The sequence below is a fragment of the Notamacropus eugenii genome, chromosome 1 (assembly GCF_028372415.1).
Source record: "Notamacropus eugenii isolate mMacEug1 chromosome 1, mMacEug1.pri_v2, whole genome shotgun sequence".
Lineage (NCBI taxonomy): Eukaryota > Metazoa > Chordata > Mammalia > Diprotodontia > Macropodidae > Notamacropus > Notamacropus eugenii.
In genome coordinates, this window is record NC_092872.1 from 494,618,153 (window position 1) to 494,636,032 (window position 17,880).

At 47.4% G+C, this 17,880-nt stretch overlaps 2 protein-coding genes across 12 annotated transcripts in view; both read left to right on the forward strand.

Annotated features, from left to right (window-relative positions):
* PNPLA7 (patatin like domain 7, lysophospholipase) overlaps positions 1–11,709 on the forward strand; it is a 216,904-nt gene extending 205,195 nt beyond the window's left edge. For all 5 annotated transcript variants that reach the window (XM_072633166.1, XM_072633168.1, XM_072633169.1 and 2 more), the window contains 6 exons: positions 2,769–2,917; positions 3,492–3,644; positions 4,408–4,518; positions 6,868–6,952; positions 9,677–9,807; positions 10,418–11,709. In XM_072633166.1, coding sequence (XP_072489267.1) covers positions 2,769–2,917; positions 3,492–3,644; positions 4,408–4,518; positions 6,868–6,952; positions 9,677–9,807; positions 10,418–10,513 — 725 coding nt within the window. In that variant the 3' untranslated portion in view covers positions 10,514–11,709. The remainder of the gene's footprint in view (positions 1–2,768; positions 2,918–3,491; positions 3,645–4,407; positions 4,519–6,867; positions 6,953–9,676; positions 9,808–10,417) is intronic.
* A 2,081-nt stretch (positions 11,710–13,790) lies between these two features.
* Positions 13,791–17,880, forward strand: part of NSMF (NMDA receptor synaptonuclear signaling and neuronal migration factor) — a 32,909-nt gene continuing 28,819 nt past the window's right edge. The window contains exons 1-2 of one of the 7 annotated variants that reach the window (XM_072633182.1): positions 13,791–14,127; positions 16,988–17,049. In XM_072633182.1, coding sequence (XP_072489283.1) covers positions 14,057–14,127; positions 16,988–17,049 — 133 coding nt within the window. In that variant the 5' untranslated portion in view covers positions 13,791–14,056. Of the gene's footprint in view, positions 14,128–14,381; positions 14,752–16,987; positions 17,050–17,880 lie in introns of those variants that run through there. The other 6 variants (XM_072633179.1, XM_072633181.1, XM_072633178.1 and 3 more) reach the window with 6 other exon arrangements.

The following is a 17,880-nucleotide window of genomic DNA, read 5'->3' on the forward strand; positions in this document are numbered from 1 at the left end:
TGTGAGCCAGTGTACTTTTGGTCTAGAGGTGCATTTCCTCACTCACATAAAATTGGCTCCTTTGCCACCTGCTTCTGGAAAAAGGCTGGGGTGGTGGCACGTTTTCTTTAGCATGGGCCAAGAAAAAAACATTTTAAACTAATTTACTGGAATGAGTCCTCATGGAGCAAGGAAAGGAAACACAGACACTCATACACACCCGCAATACTGAACATATGGCTATGTTTTTATTAGCTTAGCTATCAGAACAAGGGCCAAGCATAGAAATAGGCCAATTTTAAGTGCTAGGGAGATATTAACCCCTTTCTGTGCCAAGTCAGGGATTAAAGCCCTATTTGAGACAAGACTCCCAGCAAGTCCAGGCAAAACCTGTAACCTTTTGAAGTCATCTTCAGAATAACATCCCAAGCCAGCTGAATCATTCTAAGCCTAAGCAGGCTAACACACTCAGAGGCAAGAATACACATAAAGATTGTTCGGAAATATCTGGGGACCCCATAGCGAAGGACACTCAACAAGTCAAAAGTATTGCAATAAATAATACTATGTTCCTTTGGGTCTTGGGGAAGAAAATGCCTCATAGGATTTAAATACTAGCCAATATTGTTGGTAGAACTGATGCTCCCCAAAGTTCTCCCCACATACTTGTTGAGGTGGTGGAAGGAGCCCTGGACCAGGACGCAGAAAGTCTAGCAACTCATTGTATCTCTGCTGCTGGTGAGTTACTTAACCTTACCACAGTTCAGTTTTCCCATTTCATCATGGGGGAAAAGTGAAGTGCTTGAATTCAGTGAAACCTGTGAATGAATACTTTTGTAAACTCTATCTTGATACCAGTGTAAGGCATAGCACTAATGACTGATGGGTGTTTTGAGGTTAGTTGGTCAGTGAGGGCTCTGATGTCTCAGGGCACCAGCCAAGGACAGATGGGCCTTTGTGAGCCATTTATCTATTTTCTTATCTCACATTTACTTCTCAAGTCCCTGAACTCTGACTTCCAAGCTCATCACTCCAATGAGACTACTTTCCAGGGTTATCAGTGGTCTATTAATTGACAAGTTCTGTGGCCTTTTCTCAGTCCTTACCCTTCTTGACCTCTCTGCGGTATTTGACACAGTTGATTGCCTCTTACTCCTTGGATTTTCGTGACACTCCTTTCTCCTGGTTTTCTTCCTTCCTGTCTGACTTCTCCTCAGTAGTTTTTTTTTGTAAGATCATCATCCTTGTCCCATGTCCTTTTTGTGAGTGTATTCTGGGCTCCATCCTAGGCTCTCCTCCTTCTCTGTCTTGGTAATGTTGTTAAATCCTTGGATTCAGCTATCAGCTCTGTGCAGACGACTCCAGATATGTACATCCAGATGCAGTCCCTCTTCTGAACTCCAGGCCTGCATCATCAGCTCCTATTAGACATCATCAACTGGATGTCTGTAGCCATGTCAAACTCAGCGTGTCCAAAATAGAATTCATTATCTTTTTTCTGTTCTCTCCTCTTCCTAACTTCTGTTTCTGTTGACTGCATTACATGCTTCTGGTCATCCAGGTTGGCATCTTCAGGGACATCCTCAGTTCTTTACTCTTCCTGTCCCTTCCCATCCAGTCAGTTTCCAAGGCTTATCACTTCTGCCTACACAGTGTATGCCTTTCTTTCCACTCACATAGTCTTATCTCAGGCCCTCATCATTTATCAACTTGACTATTACTACAATCTCCCAATGAGTTTCCCTGCCTCTCGACTCTTCCTTCCCCAGTCCATACAGCTGCCAAAATCATCTTCCTAAAGCATACAGTGGCTTCCTCTTATCTCTAGGACAGAATAAAGGATCTGGGTTTTAAAGTCCTTCCCAATCTGACTCCAGCCCACCTCTGCAGGTCTCTTGTACGTTACTCTCTTTCATGTACCACATATTCCAGCCAAACTAGAGAGTTTGCTGTTTCCCATCCAGGTGGTTCCATCTCTCACCTTAGAGCGTTGACCTAGGCTGCCCCCATGACTGGAATGTATTCCCTTCCCACCTTTGTCAGCAGAGTTCCTTACTTTCTTCAAAGCTTAGCTTAAATGTCAGCCTTTTATAGGATACTTCCCACCCCCAGCTGAAAGTTCTTATTGTCCCACCTCATCTCAGAAATCTTTATGTATTTCATTTTCTGTATATATTTTCTTTCCCCCAATAGAATGTAAACTTTTTAAGGAAAGAAACTTTCATTTTTCTTTGTCTGTAAAGGAGCTTAATAAATGTTGTGGGTTTTTTTAAAATTAAATTGAATTCGGACCATAAGAAAATAGAAGTAATGGGGGACAGGATAGGATGGAGGGAAATATAGTTAGTCCTATACAACACAACTAGTATGGAAATCATTTGCAAAACTAAACAGATTTGGCCTATATTGAATTGCTTGTCTTCCAAGGGGAAGGGGTGGAGAGGGAGGGAGCTAAAGAAGTTGGAACTCAAAGTGTTAGGACCAAATGTAATGTTCTTACCACTGGGTAACAAGAAATACAGGTTAAGGGGTCAAGAAAGCTATCTGACCCTACAGGACAAAAGAGAAGATGGAGACATGGACAGGGAGAGAGGATAGAGGAGAGAGCAGATTGGTCACAGGGGCAACTAGAATGCTTGGGTTTGGGGGTGGGGAGGGGATAAAAGGGGAGAAAATTTGTAACCCAAAATTTTGTGAAAATAAATGTTAAAAGTTAAATAAATAAAAAATAAATAAAAAATTAAATTGAATTCATTACCATGGGAATTATTGGGCCTTCTCCCCACCAGCTGATGTGGCCAGATCTATGGGTGCCAAAGTGGTGATTGCCATTGACGTGGGCAGCAAGGATGAAACGGACCTTACCAACTATGGTGACTCGCTGTCTGGCTGGTGGCTGCTGTGGAAACGTTGGAATCCCCTGGCTACAAAAGTGAAGGTTGCAGTGCCTGGGCCTCAAGGGAGGGAATCAGAAATGCTATGCATGGGAGCAGAGAGTATAAGGGAGCAGCAGGGACTAGGCCTGAAGAGGAGGATGAATAACATATGTGCAGCTCACTCAGGGAGCTTTTTCCTCCTATGCCCAAGGCAGGCCAAATGGACTTTTCTCAACCTTTCAGGAACTGAATAAATGCTTCACCCTCCAGCTACAGCTGAAGTCACAGAATCCCAAACTCCTGTTCACTGCTATAGGTCCCTGACACCTCACATCTATTTTTGACTCCCAGCCCAGGGCTTTTTTCACTACAGCATTGATGCCCCTCCAAGGGGAAGATTTTTCTAGTTGTAAGACCCAGTGGTGTCAAGGGACTGGCAACAAGCCAAAGTGTTTGGTGGACTAGGACTGAAAGAACCAAATGATGATAAATGGGGAGGTTTTGGTCCAGAGGACTTCATAATATATAAATAAAAAGGGAGATATAGAACTGAACCTACTGCAAGCACCCTTATCCAATCCTTAGAATATATCACTTGCCTTGCCCTATCCTGCGTTCTGTGACCCTGTGACATAGGTGCTGAATATGGCAGAAATACAGACACGCTTGGCCTATGTGTGCTGTGTCAGGCAGCTGGAGATGGTGAAGAACAGTGATTACTGTGAATATATCAGGCCACCCATTGACCGCTATGGTACCCTGGACTTCGGCAGATTTGATGAAATCTGTGTGAGTATCAGACTGGCTTGGGGAATGTTGGGAAACATTAGAGGTGGAGGTAAGAATACATAAAGAATGCTGGGATTAGATTATCCCCTCATTTCTTAGATCTCCAATTCTGGGGGAAGGACCCCTGTCTTTAGTCCTCACCAGAGGTGTCCAAAGGGAAACTTTGTGTTTGCCTTCCAATTCAGCAATAAGAAGATGGAAGCCTCCATCTCCATGATGGAAAGCAGCTATTTTCCTAGAGATAAGCACTGGCTAGATCCTGTTACAAAAAAAGCCATGGAATTGTCCCATTTTGTCATGCTGCCATCTTTCCACTTCTGGGATCCCTCGCTATTGAACACAAATTTACTTAGCCTTAGTAGTCCGAACCAATTTTACATACTCAGAACTGGGGACCAATTTCCTTGTGGGACCATTTTCCTTTCTACTTTCAAGTAGAAAGGAGGACTGTGAGGACCAATATATCATGTGAATGACTCCAGACAGTAGAATATTAGGAAGTATGAGTCCCTGTGAAGGAGAAGGTGGGATTATACTCAGTGTTGATATGTCCCTGTGAATGATCCTGGGCCTGGTATGACCTTGTAAGCAAACCTTTTGCAGGGTATAATATGAATATCAGGGCTAATGTGACACTGTGAATGATCCTGGGGCCAGAATGGGATGACAGGGCTGGTTTGATCCCAGAGGTCAAGGACCATTGACCTTCTGTGTGTGCTTGGTGAATGTCACCTGCTTCCTCCTATCTTCCCATTTCCATTAGGAGGTGGGTTACCAACATGGACGGACTGTGTTTGACATCTGGATCCGGACTGGTGTGAAGGAAAAGATGCTGAAGGACCGACAGGAAACTCGCAAAATGAAAACCACAGATGTGAGTCTCTCTGTGTCCTGTCAAATACTTTCCTTCTTTCTTTGTAGTTTCCAATGGGGCTATGCCTGTTCACTCAGACAAAAACTGCTGACTCTTTTCATTTCTGCTTTTGACCTACATACCCCTTTTATTATAAGATCCAGGCTAGAGAAGAAGTTCTTAACCTGGAGTCTATGAACATGAACTTGTTTCTTTTTTAATTTTTTGATAACTGTACTTTAATATAATTGGGGTTTTTTTGTAATCCTGTGTGTTTTTAAATTATTCTGAGAAGGGGTCCATAGGCTTAAACAGACTGACAGAGGGGGTCCATAATACAAAAAGAAAGATTAAGAACCTCTGGGTTAGAGAATCTCTAGGCTGTCTCCAGTTAAGCTTCCCTTCATGGGGGAAGCACTGGCCCACCTCTGCTAGCCAGGCCTCCTTCTAGCACTGACTTCGTGATTAAGATCACACTAGGGCTGCAGGATGCTCTGGCACATCAACCCCTGTGAGCACTCAGTTAGTACATGTCCTTTCTTGACAGTAACAGCAGCAGTCTCCCTTTCATGTCCTCTTGTGGCCTATATCCTTTTTAGGGGTTGTCCAGTATTCACTTAGTGCCAACATTATGCGAAGCATTACATAAAATGTGTGCCCTCCCTTACCGTGCATAATACAATGGAAAGAGCATGGGACCAAGCATAAGGAGACCTAGTTTCTGGTATAAAGGATCATAGATTTAGAGCCAGAAGGTGCATAGTATCCAGTTTTACAGCTGAAAAAACCAGCCCAGAACAGTTCGGCGAATTGCTTAAGGACACATAGGTAGTAAGCAGCAGAGCTGAGAGCCTGTGACTCCACAGCCAGCATTCACTGCATGGCACCACATGGCCTCTTCTGTTCTAATTGTGCTATTAATTTTGTTGTGTAACGTTGAACAAATCACTTAGTGACACTTGTTGTGTCAGAGAAGGGTCTTGGAATTGGTGAGCCTCAAAATGCTTCCAGTTCTAACATTCTCTGGGCCGCCTTTACCTCTTCTAGATGTGGTTTCACCACTCCTTCTGCATCCTCCTTGGGGAGACTGAGCCAAATCAGGTTATACAGGGGTGAGGGGGAGAAGAGAAAAGGGAAAAGCTAGAATCACCATCATCATAAACCTCAGACTGTTCTGGGTACCCCATCACCAAATGTACAAGGTTTGGGTTAGTCTTTCTTTTGTCCTCACATTGGATTGTGGGTATGGGACTGGAGTTAAGGAGGCAGAGAGGTTGAACAGCCTGCCAGGGCTCTGGGGTATGGAGTCTGGCCCCGGGCCCACCTCTGGAGCCCAGTGTCCTTTACAATGAGTGTTTCTGCTGTTTACCTTTCTAGATAGACTTCTAACTCAACTCTCCTCTTTGAGCTGTTTGCTGTTTTTCATTCTTAAACATGTTTAATATTCCTTGTTAAAACAACAACAGTATGTCATAGTTTATCAAAAGAGAGATGCCAAAGATATAATAAAATGCAAAGAAAACAAAAGGGGGTAGGAAGTGGCCTGCTGTCATCCACCGTAGATTAGTTATTGGGAGCCCTCTCATCCCTACTTAGCTTCTCTGCTAAAATCTCACACCGAGTAACTATGTAAAAAAAAGTACAGTACATCTCTGCTCTTAATGCAGACTTGCTCCAAGGGCTGAGTTCCAAGATGGCTGCTGAAAGCAGGCGGGATAGTAACCTTGGTCACATGTTAATATTAATTCACATATTAGTGGAATATAGATGATTTCCCAGTACATTCATTTACTGTTCATAACTCTTTATGAAAGAGGTTTTGAAAACAGTACAGTCCCTTCAGGTAAGAAACTGGCAAAGCCTCATAGCAGGGGTTATGACTGACAGAAATAGTTATTTCTCAGTTACTGGATGCTGGCTTCACTCTTTTCTTGCCTTGTCTTCTTCTCAGGCTGAGATGCCCAAATGTCATCTCACAAACTATCAGGTGGTCCTGGGAACCCCCAGCGACTCAGAGGTGTTTTGCAATAGATGATCAGAGAAGAATGGCGAAGGTACACAGTAGAGATCAGAGCCCAGCAGTAAGAGTTGTGTTGGCAACAATGCGGTTTGCTCCCTCTCCAGAGGAAGAGCCTGGTTTTCAGGTCTAGAACCTTCTAATGCCTTAGTTTTCTAAACTTTGAAATAGAATTTAACACAACTTGTCAAGAATGTGTGAGTAGGTACTTTAACCAAGGTTGGAAAATGAAGCATTCTGTTTCATTCTGGTCAAAGAAACAGACTCATCCTTCCTTGGCAGCGACTGCACCTTACATGTTAACCTTATCTTTGCCTGATGGTTTGATTCAACAATTTTCTCTGTTCATCCAGGTGCTTACCTACCCCAATGCCTCCTTCACTGACTTGGCAGAGATTGTGTCACGCATTGAACCATCCAGATCCACAATAGCTGATGGTGAGTTGGTCTATAGGTAGGATTAGCTTGTTTTCTAGAAGGAACCACTACCAAGACTCAGGGTCAAAGTTACAGAGAATATGTGTCTGGATCCTGTCCTCCTCTCCTCCTTCTTACCTTGCTCACACCCCCAGTCTTTGTACTTTTATCTGTGAAAGGTAATAGTTATCCCAGGCCACCTCCTTGAGTTGGATCACTAGGATGACACTGTTTGTACTTTGATACTGGTGGCGTTGAACCTCCTTGAGAGATTTCAGTTCATCCAAGCAGATTTTTATGTATAGCCATGACTAGTCTCCCAGTTCTCACCACCATGTTTCCACTGGAAGTTCTCGCTTGTCTGTTTTTCTTCTCTCTCCTTATCTCCTTATTTGCTTCTAATTTTCCTTCATCTTTAGCTAATTAGCACAGTGGGTGGGGCACTGGGCCTGGAGTAAGAAAGACCTGAGTTCAAATACAGCCTCACATAATTCCTAGCTACCTGACCCTGGGCAAGTCACTTAACCTCTGTTTGCCTCAATTTCCCCAACTGTAAAATGGGGATAATAGTACCTACTTTCCAGGGTTTTTGTGAGGATCAAACAAGATAATACTTGTAAAGTGTTTAGCACAGTACCTGATGCATAGTAGGCACTGTGTATAAATGCCAGCCTTTGGCTTCTTCCTGTTCTTATATCTGACCATTTCAGTGGCTCACTATGGACCTGACCCAGGCAATCTTTCACTCCTTTGGGGGCTTCCTCTGTCTACCTGCCTCCTTCTGTCTTTATCTCCTTCCCTTCCTCCTCTCCTGGCTCCTGTTGTGGAAAGGGAGCTGTACATCCTCTGGTTCTGTTGGCAGAACAGAGTTGACATGACTTTCTTTGGAAGAAACTTGAAGAATTCACATCTATAGGTTGCTGTCAGTGAAAAAGCCAAAACTTATACTAGTTCTTTGAAGAAGACCAATGATCTCATGATCAAATAGTTGCCATTCTTCTGAGCACACAGTATTTCCTTAATAGATATTTATTGAATGAGTGAACAAGTGCATGAATCTATCTGTTCCTTCCCACGTCATGCAAGGCCAGGCACTCTGGAGGGGCTCATTGTTTACTTCCTGATTGCTGAATGCCACCTTATGTTGGTTCGACAGTTTACAACATACTTTCAGATATGCTGTCTCATTTGTTCTAATCAACAGCCTCATGAGATGGACAGGTAGGGATTATGTGCATAATTAAATGAAAGAATGTAGACCTCTTCATTGGAACTGACAGAAAAAAAAAAGGGAAAGTTTCGCCATGTTGTCTGGACTCCCATAGGGAGGAATCCTCACTTTTCCATATTGAGGCCAGCCCTTTGTTGAGACGCTGGCCATAGGTATTGCTGGTTTAAATAATAGGCCTCACTCTTCTCCTTATGGGCTTAGTACAACTTGCTTCCAAGCAATGAACAAATTAATAAAATGGCATTATGACAACTGTCCCAGTGTGAATGGTAGAAATGATACATCCCGCCCACAGGTCCACTTCTGTTCTCATTAAATCCTCATCAATTGCATTTGTCTTTCCTTGTCTTTCCTTGCATCCGACGCAGAATGAAGGGGAAATTTCTGTCCTAGAGTGAAGGATGGATCAGGGCTTCAGTTCACAGGAACATGTGAGACCCTGAAATTGTAAAAGCCAAGCGTGGGGTTTTGAGCCAGGACTTAGAAGAGATAACTAGATTCTCCTCCTAGGTAAAAAATCACCAGAAGAGTTTGGAGGGGACATATTTTGGCCCCCCCTGTTAATCCAGTAGGAGAGTGCCGAATATCTAACATGTCTCACTTCACTTGCCCAGAGATCATCAGACCTGTAGGCTTGCAATTAAAAGAAACACTGATTCTAAATGAGGTCTTTGTTTGAACTGACCATGAATTCCTTAGTGCATTCTGACCCCTGTAACGCTCATGTCAGCCTGGGAAGCCCCTTGAGAGAGTTAGTAAATCAAGAAGATTCACTGAGTGTTCATACCATTGCTCACCTATCCACTGAGAAGAGAAAGGATAATGGATTTTAAAGTAGTTACTTTCTGAATGTGAGATTAAGGCTTTCTGATTCTCCCAAATCATATCCTCCCCCCTTTTCTTCCACAGCCAGACTCTCAGGGGTTTCAGTATGCAGGAAGCTAAATATGAGTCACCTGTGACAAAAGTGAACTAAACAGTGACTCTGAGAGACATGGTTTCCAAAACATGGAGGCGCTAGGGTTGCTGCCTTCTTACCGGCTGAGCCGCATCTCTAGTGATGTATTCATTCTGGGCACATTTTAGAAAAGGTCTGGGCAAGAGAAACTGGGCTGGTGAGGTGAAGAGTGATCAGAGGAGCCAAGGGTGTGTAGCCTGGAAAAGATCTGAGATTTGAAAAGATCCAGAACAAAGGAGTTGGAGGGTAGAATATAAAAGAAATTTTCTAACTATTAGAGTTGCCCAGAGCTGGCACAGGTGGGCACCTTGAGAGATCATCGAGCCCAGTCCCTTCGGGGGAGGCTGGATGACCCTTTGTCACACGTTTTGAAGAGAGAAGCCTTGTTCAGGTAAAGATTGGGCTCAGTAAACTCTGAGGCCTCTTCGGCCTCTGAGGTTCAGCGACCCAACAAGCCCCATCAGGTGCCCCCTAACCCCAGCCCTGCTTCTTCTGCTGATCTTTTCCACCCTCCCTAGGCATTGGACACAACAGGATGTTTCTGTTTATCTGCTAGATGAATCTGACTACCAGACTGAGTATGAAGAGGAGATCCTAGACTTCCCTAAGGATGAATATATCACCTTCCAGAGCACTGAAAAACAAGATTCTCACAGTGAAGCTACATATGAAGATAACTCGGACTCAGTAAGACTGACACCCCTCTCCCCTCTCTGGTCCCTCAGAACATAGAAAAGTAATCCTTGGACACTTTCAGGCAGATAAGACAGAAACCCCACAGGTGGAGGTGGGGCAGGGGAGGGCCTGCCAACTCTTGCAGGGTTATAGCACTAACCTGTTCTCTGCCCTGAAAACACAGGTAATCACAGGCCATTTGTTTCCTTTCTGCCTTAGGGAGTGGTCACTTAGAACCTAGACCTTCCTAGTCCCCAAACCTGACTTACTCAGGATCAGTCCTACTGGGCTAAGGGGAAGCTGTCTGTCTCCCCTTAGTGTATATTGCTTAATGATAGGCCCTACAAAGAATACACTCCCTGTGTTCCTGGCCTAGTTATTTCCTGAGTTGTGTTGCTAAAGTGGTATCTGCTGCCTCAGTAGATTCCCCCAAGTTGCTCCAAAAGAAGCAAGATTCAGAAGGCTTAAGGGAGACTTCCCAAACTTCCCAGGTTTCCTTTGGGAAGAAAACACAATATTTCAAAGTATGTATTTCTGTTGAAATGTGGCAGGCTCTGGGCCAGAGTCAAGAAGACTGCGTGCCCCTTAATACTAACAGTCCAGGCCTCATGTTTGCATTCAGGAAGAAGATATCTTGATCCGGAAACACAGCCAGTCCTCCCAAATCAGCTCCCACTTATCTGACTCCTTTTCTGCCATCTCAGACATGGATTCCTAAGAGCCCTGTTCCCCTCCAAGGGGTCATGAGGCTTCTCGATTAGGAGGCTGAGACCTTGATGTTTGGTGCTGCTGGAATGAAGCCACCATCTCTTCTCCTGAAGCCATCTTGGGCATCTGTGAGAGGGATGGACACATCTGACCTCTTCCTCTACACTGCCCAGCCACATCACTGACCAGCTATGTGATGCTATCCCCCAGGATTGGGGGTGGGGTAGGGAATGAGGGAGATCAAGGAAGGGAATTTACTGTGGTTTGAGAGTAGGAAGGAGGCTGGGAAAAAGGAGGTCCATGTTACTGTGGTTTTGTATAGTTTGGACTGCCCTTGAAGTACTTCTTCGTTGACTCTGTTAGAGAAGCTACACAGGAACATTGGTCAGGGAAGAAACCTTTGGAAACCTTGGAGTCTGGGGTTAGGCTGGGTTTTAGGCAGTTAAAAGACTTGAAACAATTTCCTTCCCTTAGTGTTCAGACCACTATGGGAGAAAGGGTCCTGAGAGTAGGAGTGCAGGAGATTCTCAGGCAGGTCAATTGCTTCTATCAAGGGTCTTCCTCTAGGAGAGTCTTTAGGTAGTATGACTGCCTTCACTCACCCTCAAGTGCTTGTTGTGGTCTGGGTTACCCACCTAGGGCCATTCTCTTCCTGGGCTAAGTGTGAGACTTAGGACCCTGATGAGAGAGAGATGGGCCATTTAAGACTTATTCCATCTTCCCATTCCAATCCTTTCCTCCTGGAGTCAGGATAAAGTATTTGACCAAGCCAGATTCTCCATTTCTCCTTTCTAGGACTAAGTACCCAAAGTATTTATTCTTTTTTCATGTCCTTAATCAACCACAAAAGAACAACCTGAAAAGGGTGAGCCAAAGTACTGGGATTGGGCCCTGAAAGCCAGTCTTTCATTGTAGATGCATCTAGGACCCCCAACCCTAAGGCCCACGACAAGCCTCTTAAGAAACAAAGTTGGGAGATGCCACCATAATGAGGCATTCTACTCCATGCTCATTTCCCAGGTCCCAGTCCTCCAGTCTGTGGCCTCTGAAAGGTCTCTGGGGAGGAGATTCCTCTGTACCAGCTCAATATGGGAAGCAGCCTCTTTCCTCTCAGGGATGGACAAGATTGAGGCTGAGGATGGAAAGATGTAGGAAACTGAAAAGGCAACATACAGTTTAGTTTATTAATAAATATGTGTATATATACGTGTGTGTGTGTGTGTGTGACATTCACTGGCTGCCCACCATGGTGAGGGTCTAGAATGTTCCTATCCCCCACATCATCCAGCGGTAGGGCCTCTTCCTGAGTAACTGGAGGATTCCAAGAACAGAGACACCTCTGACCCACTATCCCCAGGAGGGTGATTGGGCCCAAGCCCATCCGCCCTGCTTGGTGCTGATCACTCCCCTGCCTGTACCGGCCTGGACATGAGAGCATAGCCCAAAGGCAGAGGCTGTTGTCATTTTCCCAGCCCCTGCATGCTGTTGCTGCAGCCAGCTGTTTGTGGAGCAGAGAAGCGATCCGAAAAGGCACTGGAGCGGGGGACAAGAGAAGGGGGAGTGACTCCCTGGACCTCCCACAAAACCAAAAGCTAGATTTGATTCCTGCCCAAACAGGCTTACTTCCCTCACCACCAAGCCTTGTCCTCAATTCGTCACATAAGCCTGCTGGGGGGGGGGGGGGGGGGCAAGGAGTAGCACATAACCAGTCACGGGCTTTCATTGCTACACTCTCTCTCTCTCTCTCTCTCTCTCTCTCTCTCTCTCTCTCTCTCTCTCTCTCTCTCTCTCTCTCTCTTCCCCCCCCCCCCCCCCAGTCTCCCTCTCCCTCCCTCCACCTTCACTCTTTCCCAAAGGGCAGGAGGTTATTCATTCAGTTGCAGTTATACTCATTTACATATAGAGTAAAGGACTGGGGAATTGGCTCCTCATCCCCCAATCCACCCCAGCGCCATCATTCAACTCTCCCCTCTTCTCTTTTCCTCTGCTCCGTCCAGGTTTACCTTGCTTCCCACAATACAACAATACTTACTTCTTAAATAAGCAGTGTCAAATACAGGGGTCCACTCACCCTCCAGTACAGCCTGAACCAGATTAAAATGAAACTGGGCAACATTTAACAAAACAAATACAAATACACTAAAACCTAGATATGACATTTACATTTTAAACTAAGTTAATTAGGGCCCACGGGGATCCCTATATATGGATTAGTGGCCCCACTAATCCATATGTGAGTTTGAAACTATTGCTCTAAAAGGTATCACTCATTATTATAAATCCCTACTTTTAATGAGCTCCTAACTCTGTGATGAACCACTCTGTAAAGCAAAGCATCTTTGTGTAAAATGTGCATCACCTTATAACCTTTGATTTATAAAACCACAGATGCATATGCCTTAACCCTCAAGAGACTCAGTCCAATTCAACACGTTAAAATATCTTCTACGTGTAAAATGCTGGGAAATAGACAAAAAATAAAACAGTAGCTACCTTGGAGGAGTTTACCTGCTACTGAATGAGAGCACCCTAAACTGACCTGTGCCCAGCCTCACCTCCCCAGGCTTGCTGTGTGACCTTGAACACATCATTACCTCTCTTAGTGTCTCAAGTTTCTCCAGCAAAATAAGGGAATAGGACTCAATGACTTCCAAAGTCCCTTCCAACTCTGAATACTAAGGGCTTTCTGACCTGTACCTCCCTTCCTTCTGCCCTCCTTTCCCCGTCCCCACCACTGTCCATCGTGTCCTAACTTCTCTTCCAGCTCCGTATCTTACCCAGTTGCAGTATCCCCAGGACCCACCTCATTTCTCCTCCCTCTTTCCCCTGACTCCCCCTTCCCATCTCCGGGTTCATTTCCAGTCCTGTTTATCCAGAGCTGGATTATTTTAGGAATAATCCAGTCCAACCTCTTCATTTTACAGATGAGGAAACTGAGGCCCAAAGAAGTAAAGCGACTGGCCCAAGGTCACACATAGTGACCGCGCTGGAGTTCGAAGCAGGGTTTCTGGACTCCTTGCCCAGCGTTCTCCCCTAATCTTCCTGGCGATCCATCCCAGCCTCAGCCCCCCAGCGCCGCCTCTCTCCCCTCCTCCTCTCCCCATGCTTCTCCTCTCCACTCTCCCCCCGACCCCCTCCCTCCAGTTGTGTCCCCCGCCCCCCGCCTCGTGCCTGTGACGTCAGGCGCGGGGGGCGGGGCTGTCCAGACCCATATAGCGAGTGCCCGCGGCCCCACGCACTCCCCACCCGCTGCAGCAGCGGCTGAGGCGGGCGGGCGAGCCGGGCTGGGGAGCGCGCGCCTCGGGCCCGGGCTTGCGGGGGCTGCCGCTGGCCGCGAGAGCCAGGGGCGGCGAGCGAAGCCGGGGGCGGGGGCGGCCGGCCTGGGATCATCATGCGGGACCGCGGCCGAGGCTGCCCGGGCGGGCTCGCGGAGCTGGCGGAGCGCTCGGAGCGCTGAGCCCGGGAAGCGGAGGCCCCTCGCCCCCGGGCCGGCTCGCGCGGCGCCCCAGGCTGGGGGGATGCCGCGCCCTCGCCACTGCCCCCGGCCTCGAATATGGGCGCCGCTGCCTCCAAGAGGAAGGCGCTGAGGAGTGAGGCCATGTCCTCGGTGGCGGCCAAAGTGCGGTGAGTGAGTGAGGGGCCGGGGCCGGGGCCGGGGCGGAGGAGAGGCACTCGAACCCGCGGCCGTGCAGCCCTCGGGCGGGCCGGCGGACTTCGCCCGCAGTTGGGGCGGCTGGGGAGCTGTCCAGTGCTGGGGCGGGGGTGGGGACCTGCCCTGGGAGGCTCGGGGGGGCCCACAAAGGAGCCCCCCGGCGGAGTCTGGGGCCCAGCTGGGTGCAGAGGCCAGGGCATGGCCTGGATGACCTCTGGGCCCCTAGCTCTCCCCGGCTGCTCAGCGTTGAGGGAACGAGCTCCTCGGGAGCCCGGCCATGTGGGCCTGCCGGCTGGTAGAGAGATGCCTGGGGACGGACAGCAGCTTAGCGTGCCGTGGAGATCCGTGGAATCCGATAACCCGCCTTAGTAATAACAGTTCGGCAGCGCCCCAAGGTTCACAAAGTGCCCCTGAGGGGTAATGGGCCAGGATACCTGGTGCCTGGGGCCAACTTCAGCAACCAAGTTACCACGTGACCTTGGACAAAACTATCTGTGTCTTGGTTTCCTTGACTATCACAAAACTGGTGCCACGAACAAAGTGTCTCCCACTCCCGGGAGGTTAGGATTCCACGGAATCAGCAAAGGACAAAGAAGGCAGGTTCAGTATTGCTCCGAGGTACAAGAGCAAATGTCTGGGGGTAGGAGAGTCTAAGAGAAACAACCCCTCAAGCTGCCCTCAGGGGTCAGTGATTGCCATCATTCAACAGAGGTGGAGCCTGATGAGTTTTTCAGCCTCTCCAGATACAGGAATGAGTGACTAACAAGCCTGCCTACTGGGTGGTGGAGACTGTCAGAGTTTGACTTCAGACAGACAGCCCAAATGGTCTCCAATGTACACTACATTATGGATAATAGAATTGCCCAGAGCCCCTTGGCTGCAGAAAAAAAAATGCCTGCCTAGACCTCAGCTCGTTTTCCCTCCCCCACTCATCTTTCTGTGTCTCTCTGTCTCTCTGTGGCTTTGACTCCTTTTTCATGCCACTGCCTCTCTGTCTCCCTCTATCTTTGTATTCTTGATGGTATCAGTACCTCTGAATCCCTTTCCTTACTTAGGTTTCCCGTTTCTCTCCCTTCCAATTCCTCTTCTTTCTCATACATATTTCGCCACCTCCATCCCTCTCTCCACTCCCCTCCTTGTGTTTCACTCTCTGAGGGTGGGTTCCCTTGGATGAATGAGCTCTGGGCAGGCACATTACAGGCCTGTCTAAAAAAAGCTGTGAAGGAACTCACTAAGCACAGGGGCCAAACATTTCATCTCCTACAGTGCTAAACCCCTATATTTCCTTGAAATGTGAAGGGCCGCAATGCTAGCCTACCCCACGTTGTCCCAGTTACAATGTTGTAGACCAGATTCTAGGTTTCTTGTTGCCCCAAGGCCAATATCCAGACTCCCTTAACCAATCTGGTCCTTAAGCCAGTCTCCAGCTCTTTTGACCAACGTCCAGCAATGTCCAGTCCTGGTGCCTCTGAGCTTAATCTAAGGCACTTGACTAGAATAAAGAATGGGACCTGGATGGGTGATTTCATTGATTTTTGGGAATTCCCAGATGAGGAAATTCCATCTCCCAGAGATCAGCACCTTTTCTGCAAATTATTCTTAGAGAATTACTCTAGAAGAGTGAGAGGTTAAGTGGCTTGCCCAGGGTAGCACAGCCAGTATGTGTCAAAGGCAGGACTTAAACCCAGGCCTTCCTGGCTTTGAGGCTGACTCTCTGGAATAACAGTAAGAATAAATTATAATTAATAACAAAAGGGGTTCAAGCAGTATCTGTTCCAGGTTGGTTGGGGGAAAACAATCAAGCAGCAGACCTAGGAAAAACCATGCTTTGTGCCTCCTTTACGTCTCCTCAGAGGAGAGTTTTCAGGGAAACCTGTATGTGTTGGGAGATCAGGGCTAGTGCTGATGGTACTGTTCCCTTTCAGCTTCTCCTCCCTTAGGTGTCTCCCTGTTTTCCAGGGGTTAGTTCTAATTAGTTCCCTGATGGAACCTCGTAGAAAGAAGTCCAGATCCTTCCTGACCCCATCATGTCTTTTCCTGTGGGGGTGGGCACAGATGAAGATGGGAAAGGTTCAGGTAGTCACTGCCAGCCCAGCCAGCAAAAGCTATGAACATTCCCTCCCTGCCCTGCCCTCCCACCAGGTACAATAGTGTTGGTTAGCACACCTGAAATATGCTCTTGGGAGATGAACAGGGGGTCTGGCTGTGTCCCTCCTGTGCCTAGGCATAACCTATGTTGGTGCTGCCCCCTGGTGGCCTGCTTGATAGCTCACTGGACATCTCAACTGCAGTATTAATAGCTTTGATTTGTACAGCCGGGTCACACATCAGCTGAGCACCCCTTAACATATCCTTATGTATATCTGGGAGGAAACATGACATAATTGAACTTGGAGTCATAGGACCTGAGTTCGAATCTCAACTCTGTCTCTTATTACATGTGTGACCTTAAGCAAGTCAACTAATTAATCTGGTCCTCAGTTTTCTCAACCTCACAGGAAAGTTAGACTAGATTACTTCTTAAATTCCCCTTCCAACTCTGAATCTGTGGTCCTATAACCCCATGATTCTAGACACACAAGGGCTGAAGGGAAACTGGATTTTAAAAGAGTAGTCCAGGGTACCAGGGGCCACACTTTCCCAGCACTGGACTTTCTTCATGAGTGGATTTGGGAGGATTGACCTTGGAGGAGCTGCTTTTGTGGTGTTCAGTATGAGGGAGTGATCTAGGCTTTCAGGGAATAGGGGGGAGGCCTTGGACCTGAAGAGTCCATTACTGACCTTGGTCCTTCTCCTGTGCTCTGCCTTCTACTGGTGCCTCCTACCCTCCAGAGCAGCCCGAGCGTTTGGGGAGTATCTGTCACAAAGTCACCCTGAGAATCGAAACGGCTCAGGTAAGTCCCTAGGGGGCAGAGGAGCCAGGGAAGAGGTGTGGGACAGAGTTAAAGAGCAGCAGGGAGATATCCCAGGATAGGCTCTGAAATACTGGGGTGCTTTGGAGAAGAAATGGTTAAAGGAACAACCAGGGCTCCTCACTTGGGGGAGGGAGTACTTCAAGTTCCCTCCACCTCAGGTACTATTCAAGAGGGAGCCCAATTCCTTGCAGGCTTTCCTGGACTCCATACTGTGCCTGCCTCCTTATTCTGACATTAAGCTCCCTAGCATATGGGTATGTGCGCCATGTAGTGTGTGTGTGTGTGTGTGTGTGTGTGTGTGTGTGTGTGTGTGTGTGTGTGTGTGTGTGTGTGTATACATACATAATCCCTGCCCCAGCTTTCTTCCTATGTGCTCTTGTGGGGTCTGTGAATATTCTCATATGTGCACCTGCACATCTTGGGAGGATGATGTATGTTACTCTGTCCTTCCTTTTCCAATCGTTCATATTTGTGGGGAGAGGTCTAGAGCCTGGGGGAGTAGAGAGGCAGAACCAAGGCAGAGGAGCTTCTTGGTGGGGCCTGGATCCCTAGTGGCCCCTTGGGAGGAGCCTCATTGGAAGGAGGACTCTGAGGCTCCAATCGCCATGGTGCCCACACTCCTGGGGCGTTGGCATGACAACAAGCCTCCTGGCACCCCCACAGGGTTGGCACTACTGCCTCTAGAGACCAGGCTTTGGGCGGGGCAGCTGGGCCAAGAAGCTGAGAAGACATCTATAGTGAGGGGAGAGAGAGAGAGCACAGGGAGCCAGGGAGCCAGGGTGAGTATGCGGGTGGGAGGTGGGGACCTGC